At 32.6% G+C, this 18,837-nt stretch overlaps 1 protein-coding gene across 1 annotated transcript; it reads right to left on the bottom strand.

Moving 5' to 3' along the window:
* Positions 1-6,057: 6,057 nt before the first annotated feature.
* Positions 6,058-13,120, bottom strand: LOC104907086 (hypothetical protein). Its single transcript, XM_010695962.4, has 10 exons — positions 12,261-13,120; positions 11,612-11,696; positions 10,412-10,482; positions 10,213-10,301; positions 9,863-10,106; positions 9,171-9,283; positions 9,003-9,093; positions 8,776-8,904; positions 7,628-8,181; positions 6,058-6,852 (listed from the first exon to the last, which is right to left on the bottom strand). The coding sequence occupies exons 1-10, from the start codon at positions 12,513-12,515 to the stop codon at positions 6,372-6,374; spliced, it is 2,112 nt and encodes a 703-aa protein (XP_010694264.1). The 5' UTR covers positions 12,516-13,120; the 3' UTR covers positions 6,058-6,371.
* Positions 13,121-18,837: the final 5,717 nt, after the last annotated feature.

The following is an 18,837-nucleotide window of genomic DNA, read 5'->3' as shown; positions in this document are numbered from 1 at the left end:
TAATTGTTATTATTGGAGTTTTAACATTCCCTCTTTTAATTATTTGTGGGTTGTGGGTGTTAATATAGCGAACTGTTCATATAGTGTTGTGGGCTTACGCAAATTAGATTGTAGACACGGATTTACTATGAGAATGGTAGACACGGTCTACAATGAATATTTGTAAGGTTCAAGGCTCTCATTTTTTTTTAAGTCGAACTCAACTAAATTAAACTAGACCAAAATTGTAAGAGAAAATCAGTTGAATTAAACTAAACTGTATTTGATTAGACTAAAACTATAAGAAAAAATTAATTAAAATGAAATTGTGCACAAAAGAATAGGACCCAAGTGCAACAAAAAAAACTATACATAAACAAAACCAATATGTTCATTATATTAAATAAACTCTTCAAGTTCAAATATTAGGGAGTTGTCACTTTAATTTATGTAATCTGATAACTCTCTTCCCAACACAAAATATAATGAAGTACAACATGAAAATAAAATAAAAAATCACTTATCAATTTCGCACATAAGTTCACATTAAGATCATTAACAACTTATGACATTTTTTTTAGGAGAAGTTGAATATTCAGTTGTAAAAGACCATACGACATCAACAAAGAAATTCATCACTAAGATCAAGAAAATCTAAAATATAGACTCAAATTTTATACTCAACAACTTATGACATTATCTGTATCTTACCAATTAGTACTTTAAAATCAAATAGGTTGTTTTGTTGAAACTAAGAAGAAAAAAATTAACAAGCTTATGCAACAAGCTGTGGCATTATTTGATCCAAAAACTATGAAATTAGACTAACTAGTGTAAAATTGCATTTGTTTTCTACTTCCATACCTAATTTTCCCTAATATATCATAATACTTTACTATATGAATAAAAGTTGTGTATATATATGTGATTTATAATGATCAAATATCAACAATAGTATGACGTATGTTGAAGTAACATAGTTAGTTCAAATCTCTCTGATGGAAATTTTACATTTTTTTTTTTTGGCACAAAATTTTTTAAAATTATTTTATGGTGCAACCATTTTTATTTATCATGGTAGTGTTAGTGTAGAGTATATTGTGCTCTCGAATGATTTGTTAACCCTAACATTACTTCTCACATCACATGGCAAAGGTGTGGGCACATAGACAATAAGTTTCAAGGCATAATGGGCTGAAAAGATAATGGAGACAATCTCAAAAAACTTTCCATGAAAGTATAAGAAAAAGAAATTGTAAAGCTGCATCATTTGATCTATTGCCCTAGCTTTTTAGTTAGAAATATTCCAAATTATAGAAATTAGAAAATTACCCACATGACTAGTTTCATACTAAATTTGACATATTGAGTTAGTATAATAGAGATTTGGCCATACAAGTATACAACACGGATTACCTTGTATGTTTGTATACTTGTATGTTGTATCAATCTTGCAACTAGGATGTAATTTTTACAAGCATTAGTGGGGAATTCTTTCGTTTTTTTTTTTTGGAGGAAAAGTGGCATTCTTTCTTAAATCTAGCTAGAAAGAACGAAATTAGCTCATTGCTCCTATTATTCTTTGGTATATATTAAACATTTTTTTATTAGTAAGGAGAAGTGTCCTGCTGAATCAGAATCTCGCACAAGTTAATCCAACTCACCTATATAGACAAGACCCTTTGAGAGTGGGGGAGGATTAGGAAATCTCACCATAAAGTACCTCTAGTGTGGGGGGGGGGGGGGGTCGATCCTACAACCTCAAGGTTGTACGATACAAATCTTACCACTAGACCAAGTACTACTTGTTTGATATTATACATTATACATATGTGGAGCATTCCAGATGAAAAAATGATTTATACAAATTCAACAAGTTTTGTGTGTGGCTAGCCACATATGACATAACAATATATATTGTAAGATACATTTTTGTATTAAAGTAACATTTGTTTATTCGTTCATGTAGCGTCATATAGTTACAAGGTCACCTTACCTTTTTTTTTGGGCCCTCATGGGGAGCATCTTGGTAGAAGGACCCTACTATACCAGCACCTCTTGCTGGTCAGCCAGCACAGTTACACATGCAATGCTTGAGAGTTGAGAATAGGGGATATAAGGAAATTCCTACTTCCAAACACAAGTAGGTGATGGGGTTCGACTTGTGACCTTCCCCATCCCCTTCACCAAGCAAGCTTGGTTTACAAGGTCACCTTATTATGTCCATAAAAGTAACCTCAATTCAATATATAGGTAAAATCAACCAATTAAAAAAGAGTGACCTTATTTGTTCTTTTCAGTAACCCTATTATTTTGTTTTGGCTATTAGAAGAGTAATTCTATTTGTTAATAAAATTAACCTCATTTTCGCATTAGAGTAAACTCATATATCACGGTAACATCATTTGATCATCGTCTTAACCCCTGATAATTGATTAATTATCTTATATGTGAAGTCGTCACACCATCAACTAATGGTGTGGCGGGCCACATACAAAAATTTGTGATACAAATTAAACCTATATCACATAATATAACGAGGGAATAGTTCGGACAATAAGAGAAAAAAAAATTAGGTTAACTCTAATTGTAGCTGCCAAACAGATATGTTGAATTGAATTCACATTCGTGTCATTTGTTAAAATCTACAAACAATATATTATCAATTAATTGTGTTGTATGGTTATTCAATCCCAATTCAACGTATTTATCAAAAATGGTTCTTCAAAAACCCATTCATATTGATATAGTTTAGAGAAACCGTCAATTAAATATAATCTAACCCTTTGGAAAAGCATTTGAAAATTCTAACCTTAATTTAACCCACTAATAATCTTAGAACTTAGATTAAAATTGAGGCCATATTATCGTGTTAAATCCAATCTTAACTTATAGATATACTAGAATTTTTTGCACGCGATGCGTGTTTGAATTTTTTTCAAAACAGAAACTCGATTTTCTTCGGCATAAGAGTCAAAATTTGAACATTAGACATACGACATACGAAGTATAATTGTTTTTAGTTGCAAAATTTGATTGGTTTAGTTTCTATCACTTAAGTCTCTCACCATTTTTTTTTTTTTTTTTTTTTTTTTTACTTTTCAAAGTTAAATATATGAACAAAATAAAAATTTTATTGAATTTATTTATGATTTCTAATATTATAATTTTTTAGTTGATTTTTGAATTAAGTACAATACTTCATAAATTGTAAAGAAAGTGGACACTTTGATTTCACGTCAATTTTTTCATAGGTTGTAGTTTGTTAGTGAATTTTTAAGTTTTTGTAAAGTTTCCTCATTTTAGTGATTTGCATAACGTAAATTATGCAATTTTATGATTTTAGTTGACTTGTGAGTGATTGTTGTAATTATATTTTTGGTATTTTTGTTTGAAGCCCCCTTTGATTTGTAAGTGAATTTGTAATTTAGAATGGAAAAGGGGTAACATAGTCTCTTCATTCGGGGACACCATAGCTCCCCCCTCCTTATATAATAGAGATGTGTTGTATTTTAATTCTTGAATGATATTTTACATAAACCTTTTTACCTTGATAATTAATCGCTATTATATGATAGAAAAAGACAGGTTCAAATATATGTAAAAGTTTCATTATATATAGGAAACACTATAAAAAAGTAAATAATATTTTTCCTTGTCTAACTTCTAAATTCTGATTTCACTACAAATACACCTCTATTTTTTTTTATCATGACCCCCATTAATTGTGAATGGTTCTTGAGAATAGTGATTTGTAAGTAAATATTTGTAAATATTTTTGCATGTATTGACGTTCTAGGTTATTAGTTTTAGTTTGTATGTTAATTTTAAGTTTAAATAAAGTTTCCTGATTATTTGAGTGATTTGCGTGATCTTTATAACGTGATTTTCACAATTGTATGAGTGATGTTGTATGAGTGATTTGTGAGTAATTTGTGAGTGAGTGTTGTAAATTAATTTTCGGTAGTTTTCTTTGAGTGTCGATTTTGATTTTGACATTTCTTTTGTAATTTAGAAAGGGAAGGGGATAGTCATTTCAAAAGAGGACACCATTGTTCCCCCTTTCTTTATATAATAGAGATATACTAGTATGTCATATTGGTTGAAAATTCAAAAGAGACTCATTTTTCCTTGTTGACTTGAAGTCTTGGGAAGTTTCCTTGGCTTTTTCTTTTCTCATTTTATTTTATTTGACATCAGATTCTTTTTCCACAACTTGTGATTTTCATACAAGAAAATAAGAGAAGTACTCTCACATGGTTAATGAATAAAATACTTCCAACTCAAGATCAATATGTTTTACCTGATTGAATATATTATAGAAAATTGTAGTTTTATCGAATCTTTAAGAGAATACAATATTATATGAGTTCAAACTGGATTTAATAAAATCGATCTCTTTTATAATTTTATAATTTTTTTTTGTATTAACTAGTCGGACCACCCTAAGCACGCGGTAGCCAACATGAATTTATAACAACAGTTCGAAATCTGATATTTTGTTTGCTTATTCAATTACAATGTTGCAGCCCACATAACTAGTAAACTAGATGACTTCATTTGATTCCTCTATCCTGGAAAAGCAGCAGGATTATGGAGTCACAAGTTGTCAAGCTATTTGTGAGAGAAACTATTTAGCAAATAATAGACCACAATCACATAGAATAGAGTTAATAAGCCAAACATTTGAGAAGCCTAGATGATAAGTACTATTTGTGTTATTCCAAAATTTTGCTGGCACCTCAACCTACTCTAATTACAACATTTGTTCTCTCGTTACATGTTCTTACCACCCGTTCTTATCATCCTTACATAGAAATAATATTGGGTTTTCTTGTATCGTCCCAATTTTATTAGATGTGTCAAAAGAGACTAAAAAGTAAAACAAAACAAACTATAAGTGCAAAAGAAAAAGAAACTTTCATTTCTCTCGATGACTCGTTTTTTACATACGAATTCCCTCCAATTATAAGGTTTTATGAGCCAAGACGGATTCTATGGACCGAAGAGAAGTGTTTAGCAGCAGCCACTAACTGCACTCGACCCGGCCCAGTGGTGCTAGTTGTTGTGGACGTGGTGGTAATTGTGGTTATTGGTTTGGCTTCACCTAGAGGAGGTGCATCAAAAAATGCACATAAAGATTTGAATAAAAACATCAAGTACCAGCTACTTCTTAGAACCTTCAACATCTCTCTTATCAGACAAAGACAAACATGTACTCTTAAAAATGTAAAAAATAAACCAAGTTTGATTTAAGTTATTGTTTTGTTTCTATGCAATATGTAGCTTGCTAATTCTGTCATTTAAATAGAGAAGCTAACTTGGGGATTACACTTACAATGGGACCCTTGTCTTTGAATCTTGACCAGGTTTATGCATACTTTTACACAAACTAAAGTTAATCATGCTTTTGCTGAAGTATACAATTGACTTCTGAGTTACTTTCTTACATAGGATTTGCACTCTAGAGTTTTGTCCTTTGTCTTTTTTCTGTATCTTCTCAGCATTTTCTTTAAGGCACGGCATATGAAGGAGATTGCTACGTCTACTCATTGGGTAGACTACTCATTTGAAATAGACAATCAAAAAATAAATAATTTTGCTGAGTTGGACTCCACTTATTATTAATGTCTATCTCTAGTGGGTAGATTACCCAGTGGGTAGACAAAAAAATTCGCACATATGAAGTCTACAAGTGCAGTCCAACTAATTTCGAAAAAAGAAAGAAAGATTGATGCTCTTACTGTTAAATTGTGCTCATTTTGGTAAAAGAAAGTTCTCCAAGCAAATGTTTCTGCTAAATATGTAATTTAGTCTGGGAATAAATGAACCAAAAGTCTTTTTATTTTATTAGGTACACGAAACACCTAGACGTACCCTCTTGAGAGATCTCAGACGAGGCCCAACTCGATCACAACCCTCGACTTGGCGATCGAGTTGGGGAAAGAAGCGGAGGGACAAGGACAAGGACAAGCTCAAAGAAATGCCAAGTCCAACTTTAAGCATAAATCATCAGTACAAGAAAGTAAACATTTAGTATTTTGCAATAAGAGTTGATTATGAATGTAGATTATGATATTTCCAGCTGAAAAATTATGTATACCATCTATTCATAAACATTCTACATTATAAAGTAACATTCAAATTCTGAAAGTTCTCCTAATCATACACAAATAAGAGCTATTAATCAAAAAGTTACTAAGAAACAAAATTTCTTCAGAAAATGGATTTACACTGAAATTTTCCCATTTGTTTCTACCCTATTCGACGCCTAGCCAAATGCTTCTGAATTAGCCAAGAATTGGAAAGTGGCAGTTAAAAGCAGAAGCTTGAAGAATTTCCAAACCATCTGGTTTTTCTCTATGTACATGAGCTCAAGGATATGGTATTTGTCATCTTTCCTGACCTTCAAGCTCTTCTTGGTCCTCCAACCGTGTCTCCTCTCGGCTAGCATTTCCGCCATTACTCGTCTCCTCTCGACTGGCATTTCCGCCATTACTCGTCCCTTGATTTTCTGAACCACGACCGAAGAAAAACGATGATATAAAGCCATCATCAATGTTAATTTCATCGTCGCTTTCTTTTTCTTTTAGCCTTGACTTTACGTTAATACTCATCCAAGCCGGGCAACTCGCCCGAACCTTATAAGCAACTTGAGGATCGAAACCAGTTAAAGTATTAGTTTTGCCCCTCGAGCATGAACACTCGGGAACGGGATGTGAGAGAAAAGAGAGTGGTTTTGAAGTATTAAATGCTTCCATGGGACCATCGAGCAACGTTCTTCTTAGATGTTTGCGTATTGATGAAAGCCATGTTCGATTAGCCGGGTGCATACCCTCACGGAGATCGTCTATGAGTTTGGTTACTTCTTTCCTGCAGCAAATCAAACAAAGACAGATTGCATTTTCAGTGACTGTAAGTCGTTGTTTGGCTGAACAGATGAACAAAGTTGTCTTTTCTAAAGCATTGCATTTCCTAGGAAGTGCAAAAGCTTGTTTAGGAGATGATAGGAAGCAAAACTTCCAGGTAAAAAACTTCTATTTCATTTAATTTTATAATCAACCAAACAGCTTTACATTCTTCCACTTTCTAGAACTTACGCTTCCCGTGTCTCTTTATGTCAACCAAACAAGCACCAAAATATTTGCCATCAAGTTTTACATGTGCCCTTATGGCCTTGTACTCTGGTGCAGCTCCTTGTATCATTAACAAGGGGGCAACTCAAACAACACATAAGCTTGAAGTCCTTCTAACTTTCAGTTTTGTACTTTTACCATCTTGGATAGGAAAGTAGGAGTCATTGTGAAAATATGTATAATAGTTATGTAGAAGAATATTATAGGATGGAGGGATATGAGGAAACTTGTGTATACTATATTTTGCAGAATTTCACATATTAAGTAAAAAGGGATACAGTTATCATGAATAGTAAGATTTTTACTAATTAATTGCATGAATATTGTCAGTTTCAAGTAAAACACCAGCAATATCTTTTGGGATGATGTACACATGCAGATGAACACACAGGAGTGAAGGAGAATGCTAAGCATTCTATCCAGTGGTGAATTTACCCATTAGTGATGGAGAATCAAATAGAAGTATATATTTTGTTGCTGAGTTATGTTTTATTTAATGAGAGACAACTTACCTGTCAGGCCTATATGTCACAGCAGCAGCAGACTGATACAGTCGGTGCCCCATAACCAAGCTGGCAAAATTTGGACGTCCTTTACCATCACGGTCAAACCCCGGAATAAAAACATCGGCTTCAACACAAACAATGTAATCAATGGCTTCCCAAAGCAATTTATGAGCATTAGTTCTGAGCTCCATCACAGTACTCTCAGGTTCATTATCACTCTCTGCTACCCAACCCCACCACCCTTCAATATTATGAGGATACTTAGGCCGTGCCGGAGGGGGTGGTAGTGGACGAGGTCGTGGGCCCACCTTTTTCCATTCTTCAAGCTTCTTTCCTTCAGCAACTGAGGGAGGAAATCTTGGTGGAGGGTGCACGAAAATTGCCTCACGGCCGTATAGTCTAGTCAGCTCATGACTTGTGCTGAGGGAAGTCCTATCAACAACGTTTTCAAACATTGCATGCAGAGGGATTAGCAGTCTCTGACCGCCAAAGACTTCTCCACCAGAGATGTATATAACCGTGTCTGACCGATATCCATATGCACGGAGAACAAGACCAACCTGCGGAAACACAAAGTAACAGTAAGAAAAGATCAGATTTGTCATGTAGTTCAACTTCTTAGGTGTATCACATAGAAACAACTCCTCCCTCCCTTTAACCATGATTGCCCTGTAATGGACTTTCTACACCTCTCAGATCCAATTTGGTTGTTAGCCTGATACAAAACATTATTCAAGTACATAAAAATAACTTTTTATAAAAAACAATCAAAGTAATACTCTCTCTATTTCCTTCTGTTTTTATGGTTTAATTGTCTCGATTGCAAATCTATATTTTGACCATTACTTCTCCCCAACATATAGAAAGAACATTATCAAGTAGGATCTTGAAGGACTCATCCTAGTACATATTTTGGTAAGATATCACTGGTCAAGATGTGCATTGGACACTGTGAAAAAGCAAACATGAAGATAAAAAAATATAAATGGAAGGAGTGAAGATTTTGAATTGATATATGAACAATTTTTGTCATTCTTAAGGATTAAGCCTATCAGGACAGACTCATCATCATAATAATACGGTAAGTCACTGATAAGGTGCACCTTCGCATTAATTTAATTTCTATAGCCACAAAACATTGACAAACTTCTAACCTCATCCGGCATGAGGGGGCAAGAACCATTGAGCCTTTGTTGAGCAGAATCCACAGAAAGTTTTCCTTTCAGAATTCCCCGTTTCAACATCCATGACCTTTTATGTTGAATCAGCTCGGTGTGCACATCCTTCATTCATTTAAGACAACCTTGACTTCAATAAACTTGTTCTACATGAAGCTACTATTAAGCAATAAGCATCAATTACATCTTTTGAGAGTCATTACCTGGAAAAGCTCGGCACAGCCATAGTATGCCAGAGCCTCCCTGGTCATCCCTGGTTCATAAGCAATGAATGGCCTTCCGACCGACCGTAATCTGGAAGAAAGAATGTATAAGCTTTTCACCCTGAAAAAGAAAAAAAAAAACAAGGGGAAAAACCAGAGGACTTGGACCTTCTCATAATTTTGGCTGCAAGCTCTTGGACCTCCTGGCGGAATTGAAGTGCGTGAAAGGCAACCCTGCATCTCAGCCTCTGATACTCTTCAAGATCAGGAGGAAGGTTTGACTGCATTGGATACAGAAAGACAATGATAAATGATGGGAAACAATGGAAAAAACCTCAGTAAAAAAAATCCCACGCCAATTTCCATGTTAATGAAAGTTCATCCCAGGACGTGTTTTTCTTCATACAGTATCCATTATCATTCGATACCACCTTCCAGAGTGATAATGGATGGTCAATAAAATTTTGTGAAGAAAAGAGATGTTTGGGTGTGTACAAGCATTACCGTGGAGGCATGGACATTGACATGGAACTTCTTTTAGAAAATTAAAACTCAAAACTTATTACCGTCACTGTTAGACAATAGACATTACCACATAGCATACAGGACGTCAATTCAAATGCAATAAGTTGGTGCATTGTGAGGAATATCAGCAAAAAATAATATGCTTCACATATTCCCACAAAAGTCAGGATGTGATAAAGTTAAAACGGAACTTGTGCATTTGAACTCAAATATAAATGAACACACAAAGATTCACTTACAAGCAATAAAAAAATAACAGTAGCATTGCAAGGAAATTTTAAGTGGTAATATGCTGGGTAATGACTGAGAAGAGGAAGAAAAGAATCAGCAATTACCTGCAAACATCCACCTTCAGAGACAACAAGTTCAACAACTGAGTGCTTCCTTAACATTGGCAAAACTTGATGCAAATAGAAATAAGGAGTTGCTGAGCTCGGTACCCTATATAAAGGAACTGCCTTTTTCCTCCTCGCCTCCTTAAGATTCTTAGGAAGAGTTTTAATAATATTGACATCTTTGGCTAATGCTGCCATGAATTGTTCTTCATTATACAAATAAGCAAAACTTTTATACTCTGAGCTGCAAGTGTCATAATCACTCAAATCAATTAGAGATAAGTGTTTTTTTTTTGGCAAGAAACAAAAACAAGGGCATTATTAGATAGTCTGGGAAAGAGATAATTCACCTGATTCCCTTGCTGCTAGTGGTGGAGAGGATCTCAGGGATAACAAGAGTAGCATTGAGCAGCCGTGCTACTGCAACAGCATCGGAGATCTGCAGAGCCATTAGGAAAAGAAGCTCACTATAAAGTTTATCATGCAATCATTTGATATGGCATTTTTATGTATCTTGTAAATGAAGTAACCATGAAGAGGCATTCTTACAGCATTCCGGATCTCGTGAAAACCTCCTCGGATCCTGATAAAAAGGAAGCCCGTTGATTGCAAGCTGGGAGCTGTAACAAGTTAGGAAGACAGTACAAACTCAAGACAGCATACCAACTCAAGATATCTATGCAACTTGCAGAGTGTAAGCGAAAGGGATAGATAAGCAGATTTCAAGTCTCCAGTTCTGTACTAAATTTATTGCTTTGTTTGTATCTGAGCTCTTCACTCCATTTTATAACCTAATAGGACAAAAAGTTGCATAAAGCGGCAACAGGTTTTCCAGGTATGAGTTTGGTTCAGGTAGTTTTTAGTTATGATTCACTTGAATCAGATCATATTCCTACAGCCAATTAGTGTACCATGGAAAATCAAACAATATTAGTTTTATTAATTTTTAGGTTTGCTCAAATTAACTTCAGCTCGGGCCAAAAATCCTTATCTAGTTTCAAATACACTCTAAGTCTAAATCTAACGATTTTCCCAGGTCTATACTTCAACTAAATAAGTTCAGATAAGCTAATATAAGTTCAGAAAATATATTATAAGTTCAGATTATACAAGTTAAGTACATATAATATAAGTTATTAAGTTAAGTTCAAACAAGATTGAATAAGTCTAATAATACAAACATCATCAAATTTAATAAGTTCTGATAAGACAAGATAAGATAAGTTTAGATAATTCAAAATCAGCTGAATAGAATGGATCTAAAACCTTCGATCTTCCTTGATGAAGTTCATATTACAATAGTTGCTTGTTATAGCTCTTATCCAACCAACCCGTCTCAAGTCAATCTATTATAAATAAGTCTTTGCATAAGATGAAATTCATAACTGATCTTTATAAACCCATAAGGAAGCCGAAGGGGTGATTGTTTAGAGAATTTCGGGTAACTATAACATTTAACCCTAATTCACCTTATACATGAATTAGGGGTCTATTATATGCTCAGAAACAAAATGTTGCTATCCAACTTCTAACCCTAAATCTACCATCAATAAATTTCTGATCCTGTAAAGCTGTTCATACACATGTTTGGCAACATAAACTATTCAAAAGATATTAGTAACTACTAACTTTGTAATAAAAGAAGGCACCTAACTCTTCCCCAATTTTCAAGGACCTATACTAAATGAAGAACAGAAACACATAGAATAGTAATTAAGCAAAGAAAAAGCAGAGACAGAAATTACTGACCAGCATAAGGTCCTCTAGGATTTGCATGTGGATACAAAGAAACCAACTCCCTAACTGGGCCCCATAGCCTTTTATGCAGGGGACTCTGCTTTAACACACACAATATAAAGTACAATTAACATGAATAACATTGATGATAATGGTAACACTTTCTGAGTATTGATTATTCATAATAGTTAAACTTGATGCAAATTTAACCTCAAAGATTGGAACTTTAGGTCAAAAATAAAATACCCATAAATTTAAACACCTTCAAAAATTAGATTGATAAAGATAAATCTGAAAAATAGGGACCATATAAAGTTCCAATTATACAGGGGACCCTATTTTTAAAAAAAGAAGAGATACAAAACATGAAAATGAAACTACTTGCAAGTTGCTAACTCAAAAAAAAAACATGCACAAAAAGAGATCATTCTAAGGTTCAATTATTCATGATTAATTCTGAAATTACAAACTAGTATTGCATAGTGCTAATATATAACCTATGACATTTACTAAATTAACCCTCAAAAATCAAAATCTACCCATAATCAAAATCATTTTAACAAAAGTTACAAATTAATTACACAGAAATTGAAATCAGATTCAATATCAATTTAGTGAAAAAATCAAAACAATGAACAATATAGAGATAAGAAGACATTACATTTCTGGGAAGATCTGAACTTGCAAAGATGGGTTTCCAAGCAAAGATTGAAAATGGTGAAAAATGATGAGAATCAAAACCTCCATAATCATAATTACTGTGCTGTTTAACAGTATATCTAGCAAGTAATAAAAGAGTGAAGAGAGAAAAAATAGTTAGAGATAAAATCATAAGAAATCCACCCCATTTCATTCTTCCTTTTTTCCCATCTCCTTTCATGGCTACCCATCTCATCTTCATATTCTTCAACATCATAATTTCTTTCACCCAAAAACTAAAAAAACACTCTTTCTCTCTCTTCTTTCTCTCTCTAGATTGTTTTTTTTTTGTTGGGTTTCTTGTGTTTGCATCAAAATCTTACATAAATCTAACCATTTTTGAGTTGCAGAGAAAAAGAGGCAAATAAAAAAAGAATAGTATTACTTCTATAAATAAAAAAAGTATAAGCAATATCTTTTACTTAATAAATAATTCATCTCACTGACTGTCTCTTTGTCTCCTGTCTGAAACTTGATTTCTTCATTTTCAAATATAATCACTTCAGAAAGATTAAAACTTGCCAAAAATTAGATTAAACAAAACACAACTACATAAAAAGATTACTTTTTTTTCTTTTTACCCAATAATTAATCTAATTTCCCTGTTTTTTATGGATTGAAAAAAGACTCAAAGACACAAATTTTTCTTTTTTTTTTTCTCTCTCTCTAAAATTTAGGAACTTATGAGAGTACACAATCTACAGTACTAAATTTCTGAGGATTAGTTAAACTATTTTCAGACCCAAGAAAAGAAAAGAAAAGAAAAAGGAGTTGGTGAGTTTGGGGGGAGAGTGAGGAGTCAAAGGGGTGATCAAGTGAGAAGATTTGCCACGTGAGATGACAAGTATTGATCCTACTTTTATGAGTAACTTTCACTTCGTTTGAGTTACAAAATTAAAATATTTTCTTTGAACATGAATGAATTTCAATATTCTCAATTTTTTTTAATAAATGTTATTGTTTATTGGAATTTGTATTTATTCCTTATTTTAAATTATTACCCTTTTGATCCTTTTCATGATCGATTTATGATATATTACTTGAGTTTGTTGAAGTTCTACTCACTTTCCGTCCGTTTTGTAAAGTTATATTCACTTTACTTGATTCCTGAATTGGTGAAAGAAATATTATTACTCCATCTAGTTCAAATTATAAGTCATTTTATTTAAAAGTTTTTTGTTTCAAGATATAAGGCATTTTACATTACCAATGTAAAATTAAATGCAACTTTATATTATCAAGATAAGATTATAGGATATTTTTTTTATTATCAATACAATATTTAATGTCAATTCTTATTACCTATGCAAATCTAATGCAAATTATTTGGTCTATAGTCTAATTTTGTTTGCTATTTATATTTATCTAATGCAAGTGGACCAAAAAATTCAACGTTCTCTCTCCTTTTAAGTTCCTACTTCCTATTCATTTGATACAAGTGGCCCAAAGAGTATATTCTCTCTTCTGTTACCTAAAATATTGTATCTACTGTAGTTGAGTAAACCTTAAAAAAACCGGTGAGTCAAAAAAAAAAAAACCTTAAAATAAACGGAGAGAGTATATGCTATAAAAATGTTTGTAATTGTTAATAACTAACTCCTACTCTCAATTTGCTCCCTTCATAGAACAATCGTCGCCTGAGCTCATTCAACCTCTTTTACCAACAATATATAGGATGTATTCGACAACAGTAACTATGGTGGTAGCTTTTATCTACAAGTAACCCGACACAACCTTTAGATCTCCTTTGACACCTTTCTCACCTAACATCTCCCTTGCGAAATTCCCCCTTAGCCTAACCTTCCATGTTCCATCAAACTTTTCGTTGCTATTTGCTCATGTCAACCCCATGTCTCTTAAACAGGAGATCAACTTTCAAATATTCTTTTCAAAAGTCTTTTATAAGCCACGATTTGAGTTGCCTATGTTTAGGATCGAATCCACACCTTGGTCGCTCGTCTTACGGAGTTATGTGAATCATGTCAATAAGATCATTGCATAGGTTGTCATACTTTGGTAAGGTTGTTGTACCTACTTACTTGCTAACTTTTAATTATGTCTTACCAGAGTTAGGCTTGTTTTCCCCAACTTATTTTCATTTTAGTTTAGTTGCAATCAATTCGGTTCGGATTGATTCAGTTACAATCAGTTCCATTTGTTGTTTATTGTCATTAATTTTTTATTTCATCAGATAACATATCGTGCGTAAAAGAAAAAAAAAACTAGTCATTAATCGGAATCATGACACTAAACGGACTCTAAATTTATATTATTTTTAATATGTAAGAAGAAATTTTGTGGGATGTCTTGACACATGACCCCCACCCGCAGACCCATTACAGCCATACATCCCCATCCCAATACGATAGGAATTACTCTCCCCGTTTCACAATATAAGGCACGCACGATGTTCGAAGTCGAACTTTGACCATTAATTACTCTCAATTTATGTTGATAGAAAATTTTAAAAAATAATATTATTATAGTATTTTTCAAGACGAATTCAACGGTATAATTTTTGTAATTTTTATTTATCGTATTAGAGAGATATTTGTGGTCAAAACAAATTTTCGTAAAAGCGTAAATGCCTTATATTTTGAAACAGAGGGAGTAAACTCTAAATTTCGATAGGAACGATGGAAAAACTCAACATTTTAGCCAACCTCAGTTCCTACCAAATAGGCACTATATGATGATCAGATATTATCAATGGAATGAGGGAGTAGCAGTAAATTAAACTTGCTGGAGTAGACTCCATAAATGTTTGCTTTTGCATTAATTTGGTGCAGAATATCTGCCTTAGTTTGAAATTATTCACCAAGTCTTTCTCCAATTATATGCACCTAGCTGCAGATTGTAGGTGAAAACTGAGAAGTTATTTATTTGAACTACAAAATTTTCTTGGGAAGACTATTTTTAGTCTTACTTGGAGTTTGAACGAACATTAATACATTCAATTTCTACTTTAGGAACTCAACTGGTGTTTATTATGAAACACATATATTAGACTATTATTAGTCATATAGCATATGTCGCCTTTATCATCTTTTGTAAAAAATTTAAACAACATATCCTTGACATCTTTTCAGCAAATGAGCATATACAATCACAATTGTTTGATTCATTGTAGATGTCAACAACTTAATTGGCAAAAATATATGGGGTTGGTATGCATAACGGGGATACGTCATTATGTTGTAACCTTTTATACGTATAACAAAAAAAAAAAAAAGAGGGCGTCCTCTCACCTTCTTTTTCATTTACTTATCTAAACTTATTAGAGCTTATAAATTAAGTATTAAAATTTATTGAAATTTATATATATACTAATATATTAAAAGGTGTTTATAAACAAGAAATGATGTCACGTGTTGCTTTCACTTAACGTGTTTTATGTCATGTAATCTACATACAAAAAAAAAATGTATTGTATATATACTAATGTCTTACCAACTAAACCAAGTGATACTTGATGTTATTACTCTAAAGTAAAATATCAATAAATGAAATATATAATTACCTGGAGCGTAACTTGTGTTAGAACTTATCGAAATTTATCAAAACCTATACCACCTGAATATTGTTTTTTCAATGAGAATATAACACACCCGAAATTGCTTAGTTGAAACTCCATTCATATAGCTTATCTCAAGTTGGAATCAATGTTATTAATAATTGAAGTATTGTGTGATCCATTACACGAGGTTTGGACCACTTTTAGAGTTTTGACTAATCAAAAACTCTAAAAGGGGTGTTTGGTAAAAAGAGAGTTTTAAAAAGAGTTTTGGAATGAAAACTCTCAAAATGAAAAAGCTCCTATTAGGAGCTTTTTCTTTAGAGAATTAGGTAGAAATATGTTTAATAATTTTTTTGCCCCTTAATAATAATACTACACATATTATTAAAATGTCTATAAATGTCATTTTACACAAACAAATGGCAATAAACTTTTAGTAATCAGTTAATTTTTACCAAACACATTTATAAAAAAAGTTGTCAAATCAGCAGTTAAATCTATTGAACAAAAAGTTAAAACTCTAATAGCAAACTCTAAACTCTAACAGTTAAATTCTAAACTCTATTTGACAAACAAGACCATAATTATCAAACAAATCATACCACTTTCATTTGTTTGACAATTGTATGATCCATTTATATTTCCATGCATCAATCTTGGGAGTTAGGACCAAAGTTGTTTTTTCTAGTGAAGTCTCTCCAACTTCGTTGTTGCCACTTGCCAAGTGATGATCCTGATGCATTTGCTCTAGCCAGTAGCCACTAGTGGCATTGAGCCACCAAATAGTTGGGGCCTTGAAGACTGGGCTTTATTTGACTTTGGATCCAGCCGTCCGCCCGTATACAGCTATACTATAGTACTACTAGTTTTTATATTAGGAATGTAGAAAAATAAATTAATTGTTAATTATATTTAATAGATTAGGGATATTTGAATTGTTGATGGTTTTCTTTTTGTAATATATTTTTTTATTTTTTAAATTAATTAGGTAGTTTCCTTTTTATTTTTAAATTAAAGTAAGCAGTTAGAATAGAGATGTAATGAGGGTAAAATGGGGTTTCTAATATTTTGGTGTTCTACCCCTCTTCCCATATAGAATAGAGATATGCCTTGGACTGGGTTGCTCACATATTGTTTTTGTTTCACCAGATGAGCCCGTCTCCCCCCCTAAGAATCAAGGAATATATTATTTTATTTTTTGAAATTAACATTAATTCATTGATTCAAAGTCTTACGATATCTACATTAGTAGATTCTAAACAAATACATATCAAAATAAAATAAATACAATTCTAATATGACAAAACCGCGATCGTTGAGTAGATCTAATACTTCTGAAAACCCTCGTCTTTCAGGTCGCTGTCTGATGCAGCCTTCTGCAAGGGGGTCTGTCGATCTTTTGTAGTTTTGAAGTAGAGCTGCATTTAATTCAAGTGATTGTAAATGAAGTCTTGACATCTGTTGCAACTGCGCGATCAACAAATCAACATCTTGAATTACGCAAAAATCCAAAAACAAAGTCTACAAACTCTCACATGGAGAGAGATAAAACCCATTATATGGGTAGATATAACCCAATATATGGGTAGAAAAACTCTTCATTAGATAGAGACTGAAATTTATTGGAAACATAAATATAAAAACTAGTAACAAAAGGAGAAAAAGGGGCTTACCACTGCCCAAAAGGGTGGTGGTAGCCCCTAGATTAAAAATTAGGGTTTTGTGAGAGAGGAGAGAGAAGAGAGAGAAAAGGAGAGGAGGCAGTTTTTTTTTATTGTAAGGATTATATATATATAAAGTAGAACCTATTTGACAGAAGAGTGATAGAGATAAGATATTGGTCATGTTTGACAATTGGCGAATAATTGTTGGCTAATTGTATTAACTGGTTTGATTAGATGTTTGTATTAACTATTTGTATACAAGTTTTTGGTAAGTAGTTGATAGCTACATAATTGAGTAAAACGACCAATAAAGACATGTGCATAATATATTGTTGTATTTTTTGTTATTTATTAATGTAACTTTCAACAACTTTATGACATAAATGTAATTGATGCACTCATTCCCAAACCTCTAATAAAAAAGCTTTGCACCCCAACTTTTTCAAAAAGAGCTTTTTGGGGTAAATAAGCTAAGTGAAACGTCTCTTTACCAAACACTCAAATTAAAGGATTGACTAGTCAAATCCTCTAATATGAGTTCAAACCTATAATTTTACCCCAAAACTCTCTTTACCAAACAAGGCCATTGCCAAATAAAGAAATGTTGCAATTAGCATAAAACTTCCAAATAAGAAAAACATTGTAATTTAAAAAGAATAGAAGAAGTATATGGCATATCTACTTATCTAGTCTTCTATGCTATGGTCTAACAAATTAATCTTATTCTACATTATCTCAAGTTTTGAGGTATTTAGCAATTGATTGTTGGTTGCTTTATCTGGCTGGTTTGACCAACTGTTGTAATTAGTTCTTTTTAAGTTAGTTGTTTATAAAAATGTTTTGTAAAGTGACTTGTTAATGTTATTTACCGCATAATAATCGAGAAAGCCAAAAACAACTAAAAAGCTGTTGAAACCAGTCTTTTTGGCTAATAGAGACCCGAAAAGCCATGCACTCACACTTTTTTTTGTTGACATTGATTACATAAAAGATCCAAAAAAGAAATGCCACCCAAAATCGTTTAGAATGATAAAATAAGTCACATAAAAAAAAGAAGAGGAATCATGATTAAATTATGAAGGTAATATGCTATATCATCCACGGTCGAGTGTATTGATCATACACATGGGTGTATCATGTAATTTTATGTAAGAGCTCCAAATGAACAAATAAATAAATGAACAAATAAATAAATGAACAAAAAATAGTATTGGGTGTACTATACTCACGAATCATGATACACTCGAGTGCATGATAATGGTACATTTGAGATTTGACTGTCAATTTGATTTTAAGATAAAACTTCACTACACTATTATCGCACCTTTAAAAAATTTAACACACAGTTCTACTCTGGA

This window comes from Beta vulgaris, chromosome 2, assembly GCF_026745355.1.
Source record: "Beta vulgaris subsp. vulgaris cultivar EL10 chromosome 2, EL10.2, whole genome shotgun sequence".
Taxonomy (NCBI): domain Eukaryota; kingdom Viridiplantae; phylum Streptophyta; class Magnoliopsida; order Caryophyllales; family Amaranthaceae; genus Beta; species Beta vulgaris.
The sequence above is the reverse complement of the archived record's forward strand: the minus strand, read 5'-3'. Positions and strand labels throughout refer to the sequence as shown.